Source organism: Opisthocomus hoazin, chromosome 6 (genome assembly GCF_030867145.1).
Source record: "Opisthocomus hoazin isolate bOpiHoa1 chromosome 6, bOpiHoa1.hap1, whole genome shotgun sequence".
Lineage (NCBI taxonomy): Eukaryota > Metazoa > Chordata > Aves > Opisthocomiformes > Opisthocomidae > Opisthocomus > Opisthocomus hoazin.
In genome coordinates this window covers 2,852,240-2,877,210 of record NC_134419.1, presented here as the reverse complement: position 1 = coordinate 2,877,210, position 24,971 = coordinate 2,852,240, and the positions used below count along the sequence as shown (strand labels likewise).

At 48.2% G+C, this 24,971-nt stretch overlaps 1 protein-coding gene across 2 annotated transcripts in view; it reads left to right on the top strand.

Annotated features, from left to right (window-relative positions):
- The first annotated feature begins 10,047 nt into the window (after positions 1–10,047).
- CACHD1 (cache domain containing 1) overlaps positions 10,048–24,971 on the top strand; it is a 117,027-nt gene continuing 102,103 nt past the window's right edge. Inside the window, exon 1 of one of the 2 annotated variants that reach the window (XM_075424303.1) lies at positions 10,048–10,428. In XM_075424303.1, coding sequence (XP_075280418.1) covers positions 10,219–10,428 — 210 coding nt within the window. In that variant the 5' untranslated portion in view covers positions 10,048–10,218. The remainder of the gene's footprint in view (positions 10,429–24,971) is intronic. The other variant, XM_075424304.1, reaches the window with a different exon arrangement.

Sequence of the window (24,971 nt, the reverse complement as noted above, 5' to 3'; positions counted from 1 at the left end):
ATGAGCTGTTTAATTAACAGGTAGACTAAGTAGTTTAGAATATACAATTATATTCCAAATGCAGACTTAAAAACCGCTCTCTTCGATGGCTTCTTTATTTTTCTCAGCTCAGGCACAATTATTTAGTTGATCAGTCAAAAAATGTTTAGTCTAAAGTGAGTGTGTCATTATCTGCTATTTTCCATCAAACTGGAAAATCGCTCTCTCCAAAAAACCTTTTGTTTTTAATCTTGTAGCATTACAAAAATTATGGATTCAGGTGCATTCCAACCTTTCAGTTGGCAGTCCTGTATTTCTCTCACTGTTACTGGTAGCAGAATTAATCCCTATGCTTAAATGCGATCCTGAGTCTGTAGAGTTTTCAGTCCTGTCCACAGGATACCTGCAGTTTGCAGTGACAATACAGACAATCCAGGTCTAGGATGTTGCAGGAATAAATTCTACGAAGAAAGGTAGATGCCTTATACAGCCACAGTCATGCGATGAGATTACAGGGGATGCTTTTTGGAGGGGTTTAAAGAAAAGGGATAAATCATAAAAATGTAGCAAACACTGCAACAAAACAAAATATAGCAATATACTCTTAAAAAAATGACTCAAAAAAAGACATATATATCGACTTTCTTAATTTTGGTACTTGTTTACAGTCTGGCACTGATTGACTCTGATAGCATTCCCCAGAAGAAGGCAAATTCTACCTTTTCATTCATATCTCACAATATGGCGACATTCAAATCAGTGTTTTTTGGCTATTAGAATACACATTTCCTTTACTTCTGTAGGTCCTAATGAGTGTCCAAATTCCAAACCACTGAGCTGGATACACTGAAAACATAACTACCTGCAGATGGTGTCATTTAAACATTGATTTAGGTGCACATTAAGTATTCCTAAAAATGTAATAAAAGAAAATTCCACTTATTGACTGCCTAATTTCAGAGACCATAACCAGCTCAAGGTGTTCGCAGAGCGCAGGCTATGGTGAGGATCCCATTGCAGCCCGGCTGCTAAAGGCTAAAGAATTCCAGATGTGCTGGGGCGGAGGAGGAGGACGGGGAGGGTATGACTCCAGGCGCAGAGGAGGGTGTTCATTAGGCAGGAAAGAGCCCTGGATTTTGGCCTTCGTTCTTGGGATTATATTTTAATTGACTGTTGTTGAAAGTAAAATGCAGAAGAGAGCAGAGTGCGGTGCCCAGGCTTGGAAACTCGGCTGCGGAGTGATGTAGCCAGTAGGCAAAGCTGTTGACGGAGCTGGACACCATGGGGCTGTCTCCTGAGAAGGTGATGATGCCCCACAGAGATGACTATCACCCAGTGTGCTGGGTGGAGCTCCACCCTGCCGTGACATCGGAAAGGAATTCCCAGAACAGCGGGAGATGGAGAAAGCTAGACCTGGGTCCTGCTGAACACGCAGTCGCAAAAGACAAAAACGCCCCTCAGCGACCTCCTCCATGACTGGCCACATCCCTCGTCCCAACAGGCTGGTGAAACCTGTTAGAGAGCACACTTACAACTCTTCTTGAGCTTTGTTTATGCACTGGAGTTGAGATATAAATTTCGTGTGTGTGGGGACGGCTGTGTCGGCAGGCAGCTCTCGGGTCACACCGCTCTGCGCCCAGGAGCACGCTGGATCCTTTGCCTAACGAGAGACGATATTCTTGGAGACCAAGATCTTGTCAGGCTGTTTACCAAGTGCTCCACAGACCGTATCAGGAGGTCTAGCAGAAGTTACTGCTTCACCCTACTTGCCTCGCATACAACCGGGCCCTAGGCGACGGTGATATTAATAGCAGTGCGATACTGCGTTTAAAGTGTCTGCTCAGCATTTAGAAGGAGATTCAGATTAGGGACCTCAAGGAATCCCCACGACAGGGACAGCTGAGATATATACTGTTTCCCGAGAGGCAGGAGAGAGACGGGTGGCTCTCACGTTCTCCCTGTCACCACTGCAAATACTTCCATCCGAGGGATCTCGCTGTGACGAAGTGACACTCTTTCGGTCCCGTGGGAGATCATCCTCTTACACCCTGAAAAATCACTGTTCACGTCGCTGAAAAACTGGCAGCCCCCAGTATACGCCAGGTTTGTTGCAAGTCAGGGAACAACTGTGAAACGCTCGCTGCTGTGATTATATTCAGTTCTGTGGCAAGACATGGTCCCCCAGCCAAGAGAGAGCATAACTGCACCTCCTCACAAGACACGGAAGGTACACCAGAACTTTTGCTTTTTTCAGATAATAAAAATGAGGCTAATTTTATTTCGAGAGTGAAGCCAAAGGAAAAAGAAAAGGGAAAAAAAAAAATTGGTGCCATGAATTCCATGGCATCAACATGAAGATAAAAGAAGAGATGCAGAAGGAAGATAAAGAGATTCGAATATCAGAATTATTACAAATATTGCCGGTAGCAGTGCCTGTTCCCAAAGCTGCCTGCCATTTCTCAATGATAAGATCCAGGTTTTCACGTTTGGGTTTTTTTCTGTTTGTGCTGGAAAGCTCCTAGCTACTTTTTGCTTTAGACTCCAAGATATTCATGCTGAAGGGTTCAGCCATTTCTACAAAAGACATTGCAGAAAACTATAAACAAAGTTGTTTTGTGGAGAAAAGAGAAAAGCTGAGGTTGTTTAAGTTTTGGCTTTCTGGCCAAGAGTGTGTCCTTTGATATACCTGTGAAAATCCAGCCAAATTCAGCCAAATTATAAGTCTGAACAACTATGGCTTACATATAATCAGTGAGTCTTTGCTAAAGTCTAGAAGTTCCAAGGGTGGAAGCATACTGTAAAAAGCCAGTGTTTCTCATAACTAAGGTAGAAGTTTGGGCATCAGGAGGATGGGGCCAGACTCTTTTCAGCGCTGCCCAGTGACAGGACAAGGGGCAATGGGCACAAACTGAATCAGAGGAAGTTCCAGCTGAACATGAGGAAGAACTTCGTCACTCTGAGGGTGACGGAGCCCTGGCCCAGGCTGCCCAGGGAGTTAGTGGAGTCTCCTGCTCTGGAGATATTCAAGACCTGCCTGGACGTGGTCCTGTGCAGCCTGCTGTAGGTGACCCTGCTTTGGCAGGGGGGTTGGACTAGATGACCCACAGAGGTCCCTTACAACCCCTGACATTCTGTGATTCTGTGATTCTGCATACATTTTTCATGTGATCGGTAAGAAGTTTGACACTGAATGTACTGAGAGGTCCGATCCTGTACTCTTTGATGCTCGAGGTACGTGATGTCCATAGCTGTTCTAGCCTTGAGGAGGTTCCTATGGGTCTAATCTGGCATCCGCTGCAGAGGCAAATGTGCACGCACTCCGTTGCAGGGTACTGCAGATGCAAGATGATATTGAAATTGAAAGCAAGTTTAAAGAAAAAAGAAGACAGCATCCGATGCTATTTTTAGAAACATTTTGTCAGATTATCTTAAAGTTGTAGCAAAAGTGCAAGTAACAATATTTTGATTTTAGAGGTAATCTCACAAATAGTATCTTGCTAATCATGTTTGCTCTTTCTATTAGCTGTGTGCAGCTAAAACAGAACACAGAAAAAGAACAACCATGGAAGAATTAAGAGATCAAGAAACATGAAATAGAAATTCATATCCTTTGTTTCACAGCGTGGACATGCCCTTTTATCCATAAGCATGAAAAATGCTTAATAATTCATATGGTCTTGATTCGGCAGACAACCATGGATATTCAAAGAATTCCTTAACATGTTGCAGATGTAGCTTGCCTCTCATTCACAGTTTGCTAGGAATACCACCCGGTGAACCATGGCACTTGTTAATGGGGTTCCCCCCTGAACGGGGTGCCATGCTGCTATAAGAGGTTATCCTGGGTATCGTGTAGGCAAAAGAGACGTGGCAAAGGCATCAGGTCGCTGGACTAAGGAAAGCTCATCAGCCTGGAGTCAGGAGGAGGCTGTGATCCTACAACACCAGAACTTCTGGAAGAGCCTCCACCACGCTTGCCTGCTGCCCCGGATCAGTCCGTACGGGAAAGCGCAGCAGAGACCTGGTGATGTTCAGGTATGGTACGGCAAAACCGGGTTGAATACTCTGATGTCTACTGTGGCTGGTGAATTATTAACATCCCAACAGGCTGGTTGTCTTTCAGCAATGAAGTGATTATATGAATGTCCTGACTTATAAATTGCCATGGACTGCTGGACAACTGGTTCAAAAAAGAGCCGTGCCATCTGTTTTTATGGTTTTATTAATCCCAAACTGTTTGACTGCAACTTTCCTACACCATCTTCACTCTTCTACATGGTGATAAGCCATGTCTATTATTTTTCCCATGTCATGAACTTCTGTTGCAGGATCATGCTCCCACAGTGGTTTTGTTTCAGGAAACACAAGATGTGCCAAGATGCCCTTGTGCCCAGACCCCAAATGACTCTTCCTAGCAAAGAGTAACAAAACGCTGCAGTACTGGAAAGCTCTGCAGGGGGAAGTTTCAGGTTTTGTCTCCCATTTTCTCTCTCCGGGGCCAGCAGGAGCAGCCAGCCAAGATCCTCAGCACCTTCCATCGGCCTCCAGTGCCCAACCCACCCCTTCCTGCGGCCGTCTCTCTCCCATGGCAGTGATACCTGTGCTTCTCCTTCTGTTTAGCACTTGCTTTAAAATTTCAGCCCTGCAACAGTGACAGTTTGAAGCCTGTGAGTTTGTTTTCTTCCTTATACCATCTTTAAGTTAGGATTCAGTATAAAATTAGCTGACCTGAAAGGAGACCTCACCAATAATGCTGAGATACAGACGTGCTGCTAGCGTCAGGCTTTTTCAGTGCCGAGCCGTACAGCTGGGCACAATGCTTGCTTTGAAATCCCACACCACACACGTGATGGCTTTCATTAAAAATATTATCTGGTGATGATGGTGCTATGGAAAGAACGCTCTCATAGGCACACTCAGAGACCCGGGCTGGGGAGGGAGGAGAGCAAGGCGTTTTTTCCATTTTCATTACTGGTTGTAATCTATAGGGGAATGACTGATTAGGTGGGCAGAAGTTGCACTGCGAGATAAAACTTGGAGTTTAGAATCTTACAGGTGCTACCATGTGACACGTGTGAAAATGGGCACATGGAAGGAGTACAGACTTCAGAACAGGGTTGTACAAACGATGTCCTGATCAGGAATTAATGAAGGATGTTCAAGGAACAGCTATTTCTGATGTATAACCCAGTTTGTAATCTGCATGCAAGAAAACAAAGTTTAGAGAAGCAATTTCATCATTGCATTCATCAATTGCTACGTGAAATACCCCATGCTAAATCAAAGAATAAGAGTTGCTGTGCTTGGCTTAATCCCAACATGTGGGTGCGTTCAAGACGTAACTCCCGTGAGCAAGCAAAGATCTTACTGAGAAAGCAGGAACCAAGGCAAAGATGTAACTTCCAGAGGCGACCATGTTTAAAAATGTAACGGGAGGGAGACCAGCCTGAGGAAAGTCAGCCCTTCGGACTCGGCCCGTGTGCAGCCTGCTGGTGACCACGACCAAAATGCAGGCGAACAGAAAAGGAGTCAGACGAGAAAGTAAAAATAAAGCACATGTACTGGGAGATATGAGGGGAAGACTGCAGCAAAGCAAAAAGGTGTAGCCTCATGCAAACTTCCATTTTCTCTATTTTTAATCTGGATTTATACCAAAAAAATTTAGTCTTTGTTTGGAGGTTAGAAGTGAAAGCCACAAAGTGTTTCTCGGTGCCTTTCTCGGCGAGCGGCTGAGTATCACTCTGCCTTTACAGGGGTTACTGGACACGCAGTTTACACACGGCTGGTACACGCAAAGCGAAAAGGACATATGCGATTAATAAACCGTGTTGAATCATATGCGACAGAAATAGCGCTTTTCTTTGGTGCCGTCACATGGAGCGGCTATTCTGGAGACATCTCACTTGTTCTGTTTCCCGGCAATGCTGCGTACTGACCTGTTCGGCATCTGCGTATGTGGCTGTCGAAAGAATTTTTACTCCCACCATGGTGCTAGGAGTTATATCTGACATATGTTCCTCTTCTTCCCATACTCCAGCACTTAAACTCCAGACTCATTCTCTTCTTGCTCTTTAAAAAAAAAGGGACATATTTCTAGTGTGGTCTCATTTTTGCAAATCCTAATGGCTGCATGATTTACGCCTGAAGGCTGTTGGCACGGCAGAGGGTTCACCTCTTCTCTTCTTCGCATCTTACTGCTCCTTTCCCTCTCCAGCCTGCAGCACGTATACACCCCACTTCGAGGGATGCCGCAGCCCTACAGCACCAAGCAAGGGCGATCCTCTTCTTCTCCAAGGTTTATTCTAAAGCAAGGGGAGACAGATTTAACCCAGGGCTGGGGCAGCCTGAAATGTGAGTGTGTCCAAGACCAGCCCAGTTTCAGAGGGCGATCAGCATCAGGTTGTCTGAATTGGCAGTTTTGACTGATGTGCTGTGACTCCAGAGATCGTACAACTGGAATTTTATTTTTATTATTAGGCTTACTATTCTTTTTTTCCCCTATGGCATTTTGGAGGGAGATGTTTCCTACTTTTCTTTAAATATTTTGATGCGTGGAAGCGAGTGCGTGTACAACCAATTTAGAAATGACACCGCTGATGGTTACCTCGGTTGCAGTTCTGCATCGGGTCTGCTTCCCCCACCACGGAGCAGCTCCTCCGTGAGTACGGGAGGCACCGAGGCTGCGGGGTGGAAGGAAGGGTTGCTAGCCGCTGCTGTGCTGGAAGCCTCCTAACTCGCCTGGGGAGCAGCGGTGCGGGCACGGAGCATATGGGAACTCCAGGAGGAGCCCAGGTTTGCCTCGAGGGCTGCAGAGTAAATGAATTGAGGTTGCACATGAAAATGTTAAACCTGTTCAGTCGGTTCCCTCGCCGTGAGCAGGATCCCGGGGCTTCGGAACCAGAAGGACAATTGCCTCATTCACTACTTGAGGGGTTAGTTTGTCACAAAAAAAAAAAAAAAAAAAAAAAAAGACAGACCATTTGTAGCATTCACCTTGTGATTTCGTGACAGGGAGTGTGAACTGGATGACTTGGATAGCTGGAAACTCAGTGGCGTTGCTAATGCAGCGAGCTACGGACTTAGCTCCAGCTGTGAGCTCGATTTGAGAACTTTTTATGTAACAAAGTTTACGGAGATGGAGTTTTCTCTTCAAACGTGCAGCTAAGGTCAGAAATGGAATTAAAAAAACCTGGGTAGTTTAGCCAAGATATTTGAAAACCACTCAGCTTTTCAGTATAATTTAAAACCTTTACGTCCTACACTAGTGAATCTAATAAAAACCCCATAAAATGTAATACAAAAATGACTAGTGCTAAGAGCGAATTTGGCTCAGTTTCACTTCTCTCTTGGGCCCAGGGAAAATGTGCCAACAGAAGTCCAAAAGCTTCAGCATGATAGAAAGAAAATTGTCTCTCAGGTAGCAAACGCTACTTCAGCAACGGAAATACGAGGTACTGATCATGGCAGCTTTGAGAGGCGTCGCTTTGGTTTAGGTTGCTTTTGCTAAACTAGAAGTTTTCCTCAGGAAACCTGGCAAAAAAGATTTTATGTTAGACCCATAAATCACCGAAATGAGCAAAAGCCAAGGATAAACTGATACGGCTTTTGTATAGTAAGAATTAAATTTCATTTATTAAAACCAAATGAAAGAGAGTTTTGCTGACGTCCCTTATGAGAACAGCAGCAGGTAAAAGCCTGACCCGGAGAGATGCCAGCAGACGCTGCCTGGCTGCAGCCCTCTCCCGTAGGAGAAGAGTTTCGGGGCTGACCCAGCTCCTGCTCCCGACAAAGCGGGACGGGGAATCGCTGCTGGCACCCAGCGCCTGGGAGAAGTCCAAAAAATCAACCATTAAAGCAGACAGAAGCCGCATTTTAAGCAAACAGAATATGATTATAGAAAATAATATGTTGTTGTATTAGTTCTCGGGTGAATCGTTAACTTGTGGAATTTACTACTACAGGACACGGGTGACTGGTAGGACTGTTAAAGAAATGAACTGGTGAAGTGAGTATTGAAGCTATCTTGTCACCACAGGTCAGATTTATTTAAAAACTATATACACCTGCAGGGTTTTGACATAAAGTGATAATTAGCACAGAGTAAATTCTAGAGGGTACATATTCTGTGTGTGCCTGGCATTTGGCTTCTCGGGCTCGCTGCTTGCTGGGCAGGAACCACTACCCGGCGTAAAATAAAAGGGCTCCTGCTTTTATTTGGCAAATTTTACTGCCCTGGATGTGTTTTCCTGATGCAACCCAGTATGCATGCACAGCTTCTGGCATGTTCCTCGGGAGGTGCGTGCTGAGGAGGGAAGGTGTAAGGCGTGAGGAAGATGAGGGACTGAGGGAGGCACTGCTACCGGGTGCAGGGGGAAGAGGCTTCCACGGCCGATGTGGCCACGAGCAGAGATTGTGGAAGGGGGTTCCTCCTCATGGCCCCTAACGTGGCTTCATTCCCACCCTAGCGCAAGGCGATGTTTCTCCAGCGTCTCGTCTCGTTACGTTCCCCGTGCTGCTCTTCCCAGGAGATGTCCTTGCTTGCTGCAGGGGTGGGCTGGATGACCTCTGAAGGTCCCTTCCAACCCAAAGCATTACAATCATAGAATCATAGAATGGTTTGGGTTGGAAGGGACCTTAAAGCTCATCTGGTTCCAACCCCCCTGCCACGAGCAGGGGCATCTTCCCCCAGCCCAGGGTGCTCAGAGCTCCATCCAACCTGGCCTTGAGCACTGCCAGGGAGGGGGCAGCCACAGCTTCTCTGGGAAGCCTGGGCCAGGGCCTCACCACCCTCATGGGGAAGAATTTCTTCCTAATATCTAATCTAAATCTTCTATGATTGTATGATTCTGTGATTGTATGATTCTGTGATTGTATGATTATAAGATTGTATGATTCTGTGATTCTATGACTGTATAATTCTGTGATTCTCTGATTGTATGATTCTGTGATTGTATGATTCTATCACAGAATCACAGAATGGTCGGGGTTGGCAGGGCCCTCTGTGGGTCACCCAGTCCAACCCCCTGCCCAAGCAGGGTCACCCAGAGCAGGCTGCACAGGACCACATCCAGGCGGGTCTTGAATATCTCCAGAGAAGGAGACTCCACAGCCTCCCTGGGCAGCCTGGGCCAGGGCTCTGTCACCCTCAGAGGGAAGAAGTTCTTCCTCATCTTCAGCTGGAACTTCCCATGCTTCAGTCTGTGCCCGTTGCCCCTTGTCCTGTTGCTGGGCACCACTGGAAAGAGGCTGGCCCCGTCCTCCTGACCCCCACCCTGCAGATATTGATCGGCTTTTCTAAGGTCCCTTCTCAGCCTTCTCTTCTCCAGGCTGAACAAGCCCAGCTCCCTCAGCCTCTCCTCGTAGGAGAGATGCTCCAGTCCCCTCACCATCCTCGCAGCCCTCCGCTGGACTCTCTCCAGTAGCTCCTCATCTTTCTTGAACTGGGGAGCCCAGAACTGGACACAGCACTGCAGATGGGGCCAGTGGGGCCATGTACTCCAGGTGGGGCTAAGATTCTATGACTGTATGATTGTAAGATTGTATGATTCTAAGATTGTATGATCCTGTGATTCTGTGAGTCTATGGCTGTATGATTCTGTGATTGTATGATTCTATGACCCTGTGATTCTGTGATTCTTTCTGTGATTCTGTGACTGTGTGATTCTGTGACTGCGTGCCATCGGGGGGTCAGGCTTTGCCCGCGGTCCTTTTCTTTATTTGTTTCCCACCCCTCTTGCACAACCACCATCTCCTCAGGCCTCACGGCCGGACTCCCGCCTGTGCCGCCCGGCGCCGGACGCCTTCTCGCTGCGGAGAGGAGCCAGGAGCGCAGCGCTCCGCTTCAGAAGAAAAGAAAAAAAAAAGGGGTTAAAATAAAGAAAGAAAAAAAGAAAAGTTTAAAAAGGAGTAAAAATCAAACAGCAGGCGTGCCCACCGCTCCGGGGCCAGCCCCGCGGCCCGCTCCCCCCCGCCCAGCGCGGCCTCCCCGGGGGCGGCGGCGGCCCCAGACGCCTCCCCCTTCCCCGCTCCCGGCCCCGCCGCTCCCGCTCCTCCTCCTCCGCCCCGCGCTTCGCCTCTCTCCTCAGCCGCCGCCGCTCCTCAGTCAGCGGCGGGGCCGCGGCGCGCAGCGTCCGGACCGCCGTGTCCCCCCCCCTCCCCGCTGCATGGCGGCCGCCCCGCAGCCCTAGCCGGCCCCCGGGGCAGGGAGGTCGGGCAGAGGCGGTGCCGGCGGCTCTCAGCATGGCGCGGGGCGGCGGGCGGCGGGAGGCCGAGGCCGCCGCCACCACCAGCTCGCCGCGGGGCCGGGGGCCGCTCGGCCTCCTCTGCCTGGCGCTGCTCTGCGGGCTGGCCGCCGCCGAGGCCGAGTTCTCCATCCTGGAGGAGGCGCAGGCGCTGGCCGCCCAGATGAGGAAGCTGGCCGCCGAGGAGCTGGGGGTGGTCACCATGCAGGTACGGCCCGGCCCTGCTGCTCCCTCCCTCCCGCGCACCGCTCCCCGTCCCCCTTTTGCCCTTTGCTCTCCTCACCCCTTCCTTTCCTCCCTTCCCCCTCCCCGCTTCTTTTCTCCTTCGCAAAGTTTCCCGCTCCCCTCAGCCCCGGGGCGGGCGGCCCCGCTCCCCTCAGCCCCGCTCCCCTCAGCCCCGGGGGGGGTGGCCCCGCTTCCCTCAGCCCCGGGGCGGGCGGCTCCGCTCCCCCCGGCCCCGCTCCCCTCGGCCCCGCTCCCCTCAGCCGCGGGGCGGGCGGCCCCGCTCCCCTCAGCCCCGCTCCCCTCAGCCCCGGGGCGCCCGGCCCCGCGGCGGGAGCGAGCGGGAAGTGGGGGGCGCGGAGGGACTCCGGGTTTATTCGTGGTTTACACCCCAGAAAACACCCCCCTACCCCGAGCTTTGCCGAGGGGTCGGAGCCCGGGCTGGGGGCTCGGGGGTCTCCGGCCTCCCCGGGGCGCGGAGCCGGGACCCGACAGCGCCCGGGCGGGGTGAGGGAGCGCTTCCCGGCCCCATTGAGCCTTCGGACCGGTCGGTTCGGCCTCGGGGGCTGTGTCGCGGTGGGGTGTCGTGTGTCGCGACTGGCCGGCGGGGTGGGCCGGTACCTGCCGTACAGCGATCGGCTGCCGACCCTCGCTGCGGGGCTTGGGGGGGGGGGGGGGGGGCAGTGAAATCGGATCCCGAGCGGCTTGCAGGGCAAGGTACGGTCGGTAGCAAATGCGGCTTTAAAAGCCCCCCGAGCTGAAAAGGAGCCGCTTTCACGGGCTCAGCGGGGGTCTCTGCCCAAACGGGCTTTTACCCGCCCCGAGCCGGCCGCCTTCCCTCCTTCCCTCACCGCCGAAGCAGCCCTGTGCCGGCCGGCCTCCCAGGGCCGCGCTTTGTCCCGGGAAGCGCTGGGCTGCCTCTGCTTCTGGGTGCCAAGGAGACGTGGGTTTGAATGATTCTGCTTAACGAGGCAGGTTGTTGATGTGCTGAATTCGAGGAAGTCGCTTTTTTCCTTCCTACGCCGTGCATGTGTTTCCCCGCGAAGCGTACTGGCATCATCCCGTCAGTGGTGGGGTCTCTGGGTGATGCGAATTAGGTCGGTGGAATTGCTAAATCTGTTTCTGGTGTTAAGAAAAACCTAATGCGATCTGCTCGACACGTATTGTCTTGGAAAAAAGGCAACTTGTAAAAATATACGTGGTTCCCTTGCTGCCATACGCTCGCTAACCTGTGGCTATGGGTGAGCCCGGTTTTCTTTCCAAGAATGGTACCGATGCTACGAACCCGTCAACAACCCAGATGCCAGCACACAGGGGTGCACGTGATGTTAAAACTGTGCTTACTATTAGTTGGATACTTAAGGCCCCAAAGCAATTGAATGCAGTGAAACTGGCAGGTAAACTCTGAAAACCCTTTTCATACTGAGCTCTATTTTTATATGCTTAATATTTTGGCTGCCTTAACTCCCATCAAGCTAATGCGCAGCCTGTCCTTTGCTCTCCCCTGTAACATTATTACAGCTGTTGAAGATCAAAAACCGGTGGGAACAAACCTCCCCTGATTTTAGAAGCTTCTTTGCTGACCTTCTACAGTAGAACGAAAAAATGTTATGACATGTGTCAGTGCAGCCCGTGCTTCTCACTCGGTTTTAGTGCAGAAATTTCCCGAGCCTGCTCAGGCAAGGCTGGGTGTAGCTGCCACAAAATTACCCTTTTCCTTGCTTGCGTGGGGCTGTTGGCGAGCGGCGGTGCGTTGCCTGTGCCGCAGGACCATCGACACAGCCAGGGATGCTCGGGGTGATGCAAGCAGGTGCCGTGGACAGGCTGTGCTGGGGCAGCAAGGAGGGGTGGAGGATTCCAGAAGAAGAGCGAGAGCGGTTTGGGGCTTTGATTGAGTATAAATCTGGGGTTGTTGTCCTGTGTTTAGAGGATGACGTGGAGGCAGGCCCCGAATCGGGACCCAGCGAGAGGAAGTCACGGTGGCGAGAGGAAGGATTAATACCCAGCCATTTGGGAGCTGTGGTCTTCCTCGGTTTCATAAATTGTAGAGGAGGAAGCGGCAGGCTTTAACGCTTCCCTTCGTGCTTTGGTCCCTGCCGGTTGTGGCTCCCGCGTCCGCTCGTCCTCCAGAAGGCAGGAGGTGGTGTCACCAGCCGCTGGCACGGGACGCGGTTGTGGGAGAGGGCTCTGGAGGAAGGGTAGGTCTGAGCTGGACGTGGGGAGGAAGCATCCAATGAGTGAAGGAGCAGGTGGAAACGCTTAAACTGAGTGGAGGCGAGAGGTTGGTTTGGGTGTGTTTTGAGTCCAGAGAAGAGGAAATTGTAGACGGAGCCTCCAGAAACGCAGGAAGGGAAGAGAGGTGGAGCCTCCAGAGCAGACACTGGAGGAGCAAGTGGAAGAGGCAAGAGGAGAACCACAAAATTTCTGAACCTTAAATGCCCGCTTAATGAGTGTGCGAGTTGTGAGATGGAAAATAAATCAGATTTCTTCTGGAGCAGCTATCATTGCTATAACGATGCTTAATGAGATCCGTCTCCTCCGTACAGTACCTGCTTCCTCCGATACATGCTTCATCTACCAGTATTTCACGTAATCAGTCCAACAGCAATGGGGACTTGGTGTTTTCAATCAAATCACATTATTTTGCATTGTTGAGACGAATGAGGTGCGTGTACATCTGCATCATGGTACAGGCTGAAGCTACAGGAAGAATGAGGACGAGAGAGATTTCTGATGCTGGCATCAGTCTTGACAGTTTTTTTTGGCATGCACACCACTGCTTTCTATTTATAGACACTTCCACGAGCGCAGAATCTGACTATTACCTGTAAGTAATGCTTTGTTTTCTCGCCCGTGTAAGTGCTCTGATTTCATATATAAATTTATTCCTTGAATGGTACTGCATAGAGCAGCTGAGGATAATGTAATGGAGGTGACAACTCGTGAGATGTATCATTCGCTGAGCGTATTGGACAGCAGTTTGACAGTTTCTTATCTGAGTTTCAGATTAGAATATACACATTTGCATCGTATGAAGTATTTGCTTGGTGAGAACATGTGTTGGGCGTTGCCATGCAGAAGGATGTGCAGGTTCCTGGGTGTCTGTGTGTTGCCACCCTGGGTGTTATTGTTCCAGGAATGGTTAAATATAGAAAATTCATCGATGGTCTGACTTCCTCTACTGCACTGATTAATTATTGTCTGACAATTCTACCAAACCCACAGTTAATGACATTTCTGTATCCTAATATCGCGTGGATTTCCTTTTATGCGCCGAGGTACGGGGTGATGATGCGTATGTGCAGACGCTTGTGCATTTTTTTTCCCTGAGCAATGGAGGTGATCTTTTACAGTTCTGCCCAAATTAAGCAGGAACAGCCACACAGCGATCCCTTACTCTGCCCTCTCCTTCCCGCGGGATGGAGGGTGCTGTGCTGTGGCAGCAGCAAAAGGAGAAGCCGCTGGTTCTCCTGGAGTGCTGTGCCTGCGGCAGGACGCAGGTAGTGTGTCTACAGTCTCCCGTAACCGCTACCTTCTGTTACTAGAGCGCGTTGGCAGCGTCCGTATCGTTACAGGGAGCAGCTCTTGGCAGCGGGCTGCATCCTTGGGAGACGGCGTGCAAGCACATCTCTGCTTGCCAGTCTGAGCAGCCGTAGACCCAGCAGGCTACATCTTAAATAGCCTCATGTAATAATTTGTAGAGGGCTGGGGCTTAGTAAATGAGCAGCTTGTGGGACAGTCCTGTAGTGTATTCTCCTGGGCAGAGCTGACACTCAGCACTAACTAAAAGCTAAGTGCCCTTTTATGGTATAATTCTGGCTAAATTGGTGGTTGTGCCCTGACCTGGGCTGCTGGTGGAGTTTCACCATCCCTGTCACCTGGCTCATCTGAGCCTGGCTGCCCTGACCTGGTTGGAGTTACAGAGTAGCTTATGGGTTGGAACAACTGAAATTCTGTGGTTGGGAGGTGAAGGCGGGAAAAGAATAAATCAGAACTTTTGTGAGTGTTTTGTTTGGCTTTGGCAAGGGTTAACCCTCTAAATCTTCACGGGGCGTCCAAGGTGAGGACTGTTTTGTGATAGCATGGGGCAAGGTAACATCTCCGCCTCCAAAATGGGGCTGTAATACCTGCAGTGAGAGTTGAAAGGATTAAGCAGGGCTTTGAAGATGAAAAGCATTGTTAAGTGCTTCTATGACTTTCAAAATGCGTGTTCCTGTTTCTAGCCAGATAGTAACAAAAGTTACAGACCCAGAGGGCCTTGAATATTTGTGAAGGCAGCTCTGCCATCTTAATCCTTTGCATTTACGCCGTGAAGGAAGCACAGCCCTTTCTCATTGTCTGTTGCTGATCTTGGAGGTTGGAAGAAAAAGAAATGCGTTTTGAATCTGCAAGTAGCAGGTTGCTGGTCATTTTTTTCCTTTTTTTTTTTTTTGTTTTTATATTAGTACTTGGTCAGGTGATGAAGTGATGTGTAAAATAATAAACATCATAGTACAAGCTTCTCCAGATTGATTGACAAGAGTATTACTTATTTGTTTTACTGAGAACTTGCCTGGCCGTATGTTTTTTGAGAAGAACAGGTTGTGTGCAGACCAGAATGACACGGAGAGAGGGAGATGTTTGGGGGTTTACATAGGGAGGATGCCCTGACGCAGTTGTTCAAAAAAATCTGCTTTCTTTGAAGATTCTGGGTGATGGCAAAGAGTTGCAGTCACCAGAACTGTCCATTTATTTAATCTCTTTGAGAATGAAGACTGACAGAATTCAGCACTTTTTCCTAATGTGGTGGTCTTCTGGCTAATGGCAGTGGATTTACAGCTTAGAAGAGAGAAATCACATTTTGAGCTGCGCTGCAGACCGGTTGAAATACCGGAACTGTAGTTTCTCCATCTCTGAAATTGATGATTTCACACATTTCCGTGCTTCTTTCTATGGGTATTTACAGATAAATCTGTCGGTGACTGCGAGGTACTTCCACAGCAAGTGATGTAAAGCACCTCGAGTCCTCCAGCATCGGCTCTGAGACCTGGACCTCTGTGGACCCTCAAACAGATGGCAGCACAGAAAACCGCTTTGCTTTTCTTCCCTTTTATTTTCAGGTTGTTTCCAGCTTGTGAAGCTGAAGTACAATAGAAATAAATATTTAAGTAAGGAAGGCTGATAAATGTTTGACTATATATATATATATATTTTAATTATTATTTGGCAGTGGTTCTCACTATGGTAATAATTACAGAGTAGAGACCAGTGGAGTCAAACTTCATCTGTTTTACGTGATTATGCCTTGGTTTGAATCCAGCTACAGCAGCCTTTTTCAAGGCTTTGTGAGAGCCCAAGACTGCAGCAGTTTTTCATACTGTTCCGCATGGATTCTTTTTTTTCCAGCATGAAACATTTCAAAAAGACAGACAGAGGTCCTGGTGGAAGGGCAGCGAAAATGGCTGCACATAGGAGACCGAATGTGAATTTTTAATTAGGCTTTGAGTTGTTTCTTCAAAGTGTCGGGACATCGTTAGTGATGTAAGTCTTGTTGCATTAGCGAAGACTGACATTTCGCTTCAAACGGGGAGAGTGCAGCTGTCCTGTGCAGATAAAAGTTGCTGAGCATGGTGCAGCAAGGTGGGTTGGCAGATAATTAGCTGTCCCCTGCGACGAAGGACCCTGCCAGTCGTGGTGGGGACCGGCGGGGTTATTAGCAGCGAGAAATCCAAGTACGCTGTGAAGCGATTGGGAATCTCTCAGCTGTGGCAGGGCTGATAACACATATGTTGAGGAGGCGCAGAAGTAAATACAGCGTGTGTTAGCCCACTTTTTTCTTGGCTTAATTCAGCAGAGGAGGAATGATTGGTGCCTGATGAGCTGAACGTAGCAGAGGAGCTGCTCTGCTGCCGGTAGCTTGGCCAGGCACCAGTGGGAAAAAATGTACTGCTTATTGTCAAATAAAATCTAGTGCTTCGCCTGCTTTCAGACAGAAAGGCAAGAGATGTTTGAGAATGGAAGGGAATGTGAAGTAGTAAAAGATTTTGTTGTTTTTTGTGTGTGTGTGTGTTTGCCAGTTATTGTTTTATGTCTGTGGATAAAAGGAAGTATTAACAGGTTTTTTTGATTGTTTGTTTAGCAATTACTGTTTTCTGTTCATCAATTATTTGTGAAAAATTGGCAAAGAAATGATTGGAGCCTGGTCAGCTCAGTGCCTTCAGGTGTGGAAGTGCCCAGCTGTAAGGAAGTACCCCAGATTTCTGGATTTGTTTTGTCAGGGCACTCCGTAGTTTGAGCTGCTTGGGGTACAGGGCTACGCGGTGCGAGCCTGGCCCTCTGTGAAGCCTGGTAGTGGCACTGCTTCGTGGATCAGGGCTTGTGGGGGCTTTGCTGGGGACTTCAGTAAAGGCTGGATAATGTCCCAGGAATGATTTATTTGTGTGTAGTTGAATAGGAAAATACTAACTTTGGGGTTTTTTTTCCTTTTTTCCTGTACATGGATAATATAGCTTAAAAATTGAAATTTAATTAACTTATATGATCTATCAGCCTTTGTTCCGTATATCAAAAATTCTGCTGAGGTTTTGACGAATAGCTATACTACCTCTTCTTGTATCGCAGGTTTAATGCAAAATGAAGTGTAAAATTGTGAAGTATGGAGGGACTGCGTTCTGCAGCGATTGCTTTCCTGTAGTTTATTGTTGTTGAATAATGTGCAATATTAATGAAATTGGAAAGGATGTCCTTGTGCGCTCTTCCCTGTGGAAAACAGTTTAAGAACATTGGTACTTACCCAGCGTATGTTGTGGAGACGTGCCTTTTCTAATAGAAAATAGAGTGCGTGCTAAGTTGTTGCTTGAATCTTGTGTTATGTTTGTTCTTCCCTGGTACCAATTTCGATGCGACACTAAGTGTCGAATTTAGCAGAGAAAATCTGAGCTGACTTTTCAAGTAATCGTAGTGCCACAAGTCAATAATACTCGTTTCCAATCCCGTGAAAAGTTTTAATGGAGTCACTTCTATCAGCTGCCTGTAAGGTCTCTGTAGAGTCTCCCGAGTGATTTTGCAGAAGTGTATTTGCACAATTACAGTTCTGAGTAAAACCAAACTGTTACATCTCCCTTTGCCAGCTTCTCAGCCAGAAGCAGCTGATAAAACCAGCTTTTCCCTAGTGCTGTTCCCCTCTGTGCGCACAGTTTTGCTCAGCTTTGGCTATGTGATTTGAAGCTCCAACCACTTTACTAGGAGAGCAGAAAAGCCCTAACACCTTTTTGAGAAAAGCTGTAATTTTACTTTCGGCATTTCTGCGGAGCTGTCTAGCCGGTGCTCTCTGTCTGGCTTTGGGCATCTTTTGCACATAAGGAATTTTTGGCTATACTTACGATCGTCACAGGTGGGAATGAGGCCAGGGAAAAAGGCTTTAAAACAGACACATCTGGAAGTTGTCACAAAGGTTTCTAGAAGCTGGAAAGCCTTAAGCAGAATTTCTCATGTGTTCGCCCTGGTAGGGTTGTGAGAGTATTTTTGTGCTACTTTTTATGGATTTCGGACCAGGTGGTGTTTGAAGGTGAGTTCAGCTTGGCGGTGATGATACGATGGTACCACACCAAAGGGCTGAGGTGCTCCCACGACCTCCCTGTCTCTGGTTCGGTCCCTGCTTCTCTTGCTTTCAGCAAAGGAAGTATTAGAAATATTTCCTCTTGGGCCGTACTTTAACCTCAGAAGTAATATTGAACAGAACCTGGGGAGGTGTTTGTGGTGATGGGGTGGAGGGGAGAAGGGACAGACTCCCAAAAATAGCTATATTGGGAGCCTGTTTGCCTGGAGCAAGTCCAGACTCTGAGCCAGGGCTGGAAAGGGCTCACCAGCCCTTGGGAAGATCATGCGGAGAGCCAGGAGGGCTCTTTGCCTTTTATTTGTTGGAAAATAAAGGAACCTCAAATTGTCTGGGTCGGGAGTGTAAGATTTTATCATAGCAGACTTCCATTTTGTGTGAGGGCGGCATTTAGTGCTAAAATGAGTGGCAAGTCTGCAAAATATCTTGGTTTTAAGCAAATAAGCAGCAGTCTTCACCAGTTCCTGCCCAGAAGCCACGTCAGCACAAGGCAGATTGGCTGTGTGATGATCCCTGCGTGCTGGTGATGGTTTCCTCTCCTTCCCCCATGCCGTGTGGTGGCAGCTGGGTGTGAAAACCAGTGGAATGGTGCTACAGCCGCGGGGAGAGGTCTGCGGCAGCATCCGGACGACGGCTCGGCTCGCTGATGCGTCCCGAACCTGGCTGCTTCCCTGGGAACTGGAGAAAGCCAAAGTCCTCGGCAGATACCAACTGCGTTTGGCCTGCACTAGTACTATTTTGCCTTGAAACGGCAAGGAAGAGAAGAACCGGTCGTGTGATGCTTTTCAGGGTGAGGCAGATGCTGAGCTGTGGTGTGCGCTGGCAAGCGTCGAGTGATGGGAATGCTCCACAAGACCCATCTTGGTCTGGCTACGGGGGCGTGCACTTTGTGGGAGCAAAATGGAGTTTGCCTGAAGTGTTTTCTTTCGGCGGTAGCCTACCCATTGCAAATCAACACCTGGGCGAATGCTGGTGGAAGATCGGTACAGAAGAAGGTTGTTTTCGGGGTATTTTTATTGTTTTGTTCATGCTCAGTGAACTAGCACAGTATTTTCCCTTGGTTTTTGATACAGAAGCCACACAGGGTTTCTGACACTGAATTTTGGAGACCTAAACACTGTTTGGAGGAAAAGAAAGAAGCAGGATCTCTCATCATTCCAAGGAGTGTGAAATGGAGAAGGAAAGGCCACTTCAACTCGGTGGATCCTCAGTTGCAGTTCAGTATTTCGTTGGTGGTGGAGGCTGATGCGGGTGCATGGTCCGCAGGTCCGGCTCCCAGCCGACAACAGCCAGCATGGTCAAGCCCTCATGGACTGATGTATTCCAGAGAGGCCAAGACAACACTTTGGAGACAGAGTTTTTCTGTCATATGAAGGATAAAAGAAAAAGATACTAAATTTGAGTACAATACATTTAACAATTCTTAAAATGAAAGGATATTTAGTTTAAATATGCTACAGCTGCCGTCTGAGTAGTTGGACTTCCTTGTGCACATGGTTTGCCCAAAGAATCATGTGTGATGGGAATTTCTTAATTTTCTTTGATTTATTTCGCCAGTGGCTATCCAGGACTGCCAGGTGTGGTGTGGGATTTATTCTCTTGGTCTGGCTTGGTGGAGTTCAGCTACAGAAAACCAATTACAAGGAAAACTGCACTTTCTGGTGTGGCAGGGAGACAGGAATAAGTCGTGAGGATGGCTCGTTCGTCACATTATCCAGCAGTGGTCAGGCATTTGTTTTTAAACTGTAAATTTCAAAGTCTTTGATCTGTTAGATTAAAATTAGAAAATGTTATTCCTGGATGCACCGTCTCTTGTGTCTTGCTTGTAGGAGGTCATGACTGAAAAAAAAAAAAAAAAAAGGAAAAAAGTTAATATTCAAATACATTGCAGGAGGAGGATGAAAACTGCAAACTTCCCAAACTCTTTTAGTTTTTACTTTTGCCTGAAATTAATCTGTCATTTTAAATTCTAATGTTCTGGCTCTTCCTTCTGAATTCTGCTGCTCTTGAATTTTACGTAACCCTCGATGATTTCGCAGCTGCGCTGAGGGGTGTGCTGGATGGTCTCGAAGTTGTTAAAATTAGCTGCAGATCCAGCTGTTCTTGGCGGAGGTGCCCGTGCTGCGCTGAGCTCGCTGCTGGGACTGCGGGGCTTTATTCCAAAAGTTGTGTTCGGTTTTTAACGGTTTGGATATCGACATACTGATGGTGCTCTTTTTCCATCAAAACTACTGGATGCAACGCCAAAATTAAAATAACCCCAGCATAACTGTAACAGTAGCTAACTAGCTTAATAGAAATGATTTGTCATGTATTTCTGTTTGGTAAGAAACTGAATCTAATTCATTTTAAAATACTGTTTCACCGTGATGCTGCGTAAATGTAATTTTACCTCCACCTTCATATTTATGTATTTATTCAGCAAGCTATTGACTGTAAATCTAGAAATACACTTAAAAAAATACATTCTGGTAATTGCAACCTCAGGCTTTCAAACACTGCTTTTTCATATGGGTCCAAGAATAGAAAGTCAGCCTCCAAAAATAAATGAAACCCAACATACATCGCCATGGTTTTCAGTGTTTGAAATAGAGGATTTCTCTTTGAGGTGCAGAGGTGCAGCAGCTATTTTGAGGAGGGAAGAAGACTCGGAGTCAGGACGAAATGAATGCAGACCTGCTATGCAAAGGCCCGTTTGAGGAGCCAGACCTGCTGAGTGTGCTCTCTGCTTCAAGTGTGTCATCTGGATGATTTATTAGAGCTGGAAAATTCATGCTAAAGAAGAGGAGAACTCAGCAGCTAGAAAGGGAGAACAGAACCGTTAAAAATTTTAGTAGAGAAATGCGTTGGTTTGGGCTTCTTTGAAAATGTGATGGAAGCTGTTGTCTCTTCTGAGCCAAGTTAGATGAGAGCTGCTTTGCTTAGGTGCATGTGCAGTGTGGGTCAGGCTTATTCCAGACTCTCACCTATTTTTATTAATCCATATCTTGCTGCAGCTTAGATACAAAAAAATGTTACTGTATTTTCAAGGCTTTTGACCCCAAACCTTGACCTATGGGGAAGCGTAGGGGGTTCCCATAAAGTTGTGCTTGAGGCTCTCTCGTGCAGACCAAAGGTGCAGCAGAGCTGGGTTTCTGCTGCCTTCTGGCATCGCTCCACCATTTCCTGAGCTCTTGTTTGCTTGTTTTGTGTCATTTTTGCCATTCCCTGTCTCCTTGCTTTCCAGTACCACCTGAGTGCTGGAAGCACCTTCCCTGCCCGTCGGCATCAGATGAGCACTGAGCCCTCCTCCACGTGATGTGCGTGGGACAGCGGCGGTCGGTTCACAGCTCTGGTGCGGCAGACGGACGCACCTCTCCGGTCAGCACAAGAAATAACACAATTATAACAGATCCCCTGACATTTTGCGCTTAATGTAAGATATCCCTGAGGGACTGGTAGGGAGCTGGATGGACGCCGAGGGCTGCGAATGCGTAGGCACGAGGACCTGCAGAACACCGTCTGCGTGACAAAACCCGGCAGTTTTGCAGCCACCTGCTCTTCTTCCGTGTCCGCCACGAGGAGCTGGGCTGGGGTTTTGCCACTGCTGCTAGGAGATGACATTTCGTTTTAATGCTGAAAATGGATTCATGGCTTTTTTGGGATTCTTGCTCCAAAAGAAGGTTAGAGCCAGTGTTAGCATCGGGCCCCAAGTCCAATTGCCTGCATGTTCAAAAATATGTTTAAAACATTAAAACCTTGCTATAGCAAGCCTGTGGGCTGGCAGCCTGGCTAGCTGCAGATCCCGCAGAGGCTGGTATGTGAAGCTGGCATACGGCCATACCCGCGCTGGTGAAGTTTGTCAACTTGTGGCCTTGCTTTGATGCAGAAAGAGAAAAGACAGATTCTTTTTTTTTGCCTTTTGGTGGACAGAAAATAACTTGCTCTCTCGCAGGGCTGGCAGGAATTTATGTCTACCTTAGTTATTCAAAATCTCAGGAGATACTGAGCCCCTGTGGGCAAAGGAAAGGGAAGAAAAAGATGTAGAAATGGGTGTAATGGTGAAAGCGGATAGAGTGGCTCTTGACTGCTTTGGTTTTGATGAGAGCGGGAGCAAATGCTCAGGAATGGCAGCTCACCAGTCCATCCTGACACCACGATGAGTGAGCCGGATCTGATAAAATTTGTTTATATATTTTTTAACTTTCCTGTTGCCACCCCACCAGAGCAGAGATGCTGCTGTCTTCCGAGCATCATGTCTGGTGCCAGTACGCTGCCAGGGCTTGAATCATCCTTCCTGTTTTATCCCTGAACAGTGCCGAAGGCAGCGTGGCCGTGGTCTGAGGTGCCCATGTGGCACCAAATAAAGAAATGAAAGCATCAAAGCATAGAACGTACACCTTCGGCTGTCGTTGCGGGTACCAGACCGATTGGAGTATTGCTGCAGAGGAGCTGAGAAGCATTCCCAGCTACTCATTTTAAGCCCCAGTTTTCTAGTAATAGACTTAAAAATATTATTGTGTAGTTGAGTTGGTGACAGAGTCTTCACTTTATAATCTCTTTATACAAATGTATGCACATTAACAGGACGTATTTAATAGAGACACTGCCTAGATGAAAGGGCGCTTTGTGGAAGGAGGCTTTTGTGCGTTGCTGGACCTCTCGGCAATTCCAGCTACTGGAGAGAGTCCAGCGGAGGGCTACAAGGATGGTGAGGGGACTGGAGCATCTCCCCTACGAGGAGAGGTTGAGGGAACTGGGCTTGTTCAGCCTGAAGAAGAGAAGGCTGCGAGGGGACCTTATAAATGCCTACAAATATCTGAAGGGTGGGTGTCAGGAGGATGGGGCCAAGCTCTTTTCAGTGGTGCCCAGTGACAGGACAAGGGGCAATGGGCACAAACTGAGGCACAGAAGTTCTGTCTGAACATGAGGAAGAACTTCTTCCCTCTGAGGGTGATGGAGCACTGGAACAGGCTGCCCAGGGAGGTTGTGAAGTCTCCTTCTCTGGAGATATTCAAGACCCGCCTGGACAAGATCCTGTGCAGCCTACTGTAGGTGACCCTGCTTCGGCAGGGGTTTTGGACTAGATGACCCACAGAGGTCCCTGCCAACCCCTACTATTCTGTGATTCTGTGATTCCCAAGTCTGGCTGACACCGAGCGGCGGAGGAAAAGACCTTCTCGCTTTCAGCTTGGATGGAGAATAACGGGGAGCGAGGTGGGCGTGGGGGAGAGACCCCAGCTCCCCGGTGCGGGCCGATTGGTATGGGTGCTCCCCACCCCAGCCGTGAGCACGGTCGGGTCCTCCTGCCCCCGGCTGGGGCTTTGCATTTGCAGCGAGCTCTCTGCTACCCTGCCAGCACGAGTGGGACGAGCAGCAGCTGCCCAGCCCGGTGACTTCCAGACAACTTTTCTCAGCCCAGGTAGTTCCTTTATTCCTGGCTTGGTCCACAAATCGGGTTTGTCTGTAATGGCTACTTACCAGAATAGTTTTTTTTTTTTTTTAAATTGCGATCTGATATTATCTTTCATCTTTTATTTAATCGCTCAGCTGGATTTTGGTGCTTTTTTCTGTCTGTGGTGTGCCACAGATTCTTGGCGAGAAAAAGATTTTGCTTCCCAAAAAATAAGGCTGCAAGGTCATGGATATGTTCAGTTTGACCTGGCAGACGTCTTCACGAGAACAAGAGTCTAGTGGACAACTAACTGAGTTTCCACTAGCAAAAAGAACTAAACTTCAACAAAAAAATTCCTGAAGATCTCCGATTAAGACATCTCCTTTTGCAGTTGCTGCTAATTCATGTGCTCCCTGGTCTTCCAAGCAGAGTGCTTCACCTTAGCCCCATTGCAAGGAGCCGAGAAAATACTCCTGTTTTGGAAACATCTAAGTGAAGATTCACAAAGATAATTATTAAAAAATGTGCCACACACTTTTAATTAGGGTAATAAAGCTGTGATCAGGGTCCCTTGGAGCAGGATTTCTGATTTGGTCAGATGGTCTGTTGCTGGGAGGAAAGGCAGGTGTGCTTCTGTGCATGGAGTAATTTCTTGCTGGTTCCTGTAGTGTTGCTCATGTATTTCTGACAAGACAGCAAGACCGAGGAAGAGCCGGAGGCTGCGAGTGTGTGGGTACCTCCAAGCAGCTGTGTGCTGATCATGGTCTTGCCTTGGACCCCAGCTGCCTGTCTTCATCTGATTCCTCATATTTGCTGGCATTTTTTCAGCTGTGGTCACAGCTGGAGTCTCCATCGTGTCAAGAAAGAGCAGAAGCAGGTTTGCGTCTGGCTTGGCTGGAGTGTCTGTGGGCTCTCCCAAGGGGTGAAGCTGTTGGTTGTGTGGTGGCTGAGAGCGAAAGCTGGGTTACACCCAGGTACCTTCAAAGAGGTGTGAAGGCATTAAATTGGAAAGTGTTGCAAGAGGAACCTGAGTGGCCAAAGCTGGAGTGAATCAGGGGTGAAGGGCAGTGGGCTGGGCTCTCTCCGCGTTCCTGAATGACCTGAAAGCAGTGCTTGTCTCAGGATAAACTGAGATTTTATGCATTGATGTTGCTGTTCTGATTGAGAATTTCATCTTAAGAATTGAAAAAAGCTTTTTGAGACAAACCACTCAACGCCTTTCTGCCAGCAGCCCCAGCAGGAGCACACAGCATTTCTCTGTAGAGAACCAAAGGAAGAACCAACCTGTTAATCTTTGAGTGAAGGCATAATCCCTTTCTAGGTGTGCTTGTAGACAGATGCATTCAGGTACTGTGCACTTCCCTCAGTCTCCTCTTACCGAAGAAAAGCTCTCACATAAGTGATATCCTTGATTTAATTCCTCCCCTAAGAGGAGGCTAGCTGTTTTTCCCTGTTAGCCCCCATTTCACTCTGTTTAACAAAGTGCATTACGCGGCTATATGTGCAACCTTATGGTATCTTTCTCCCTCCCTCGTTTTTGATCAAAACAGAAGATAATCTG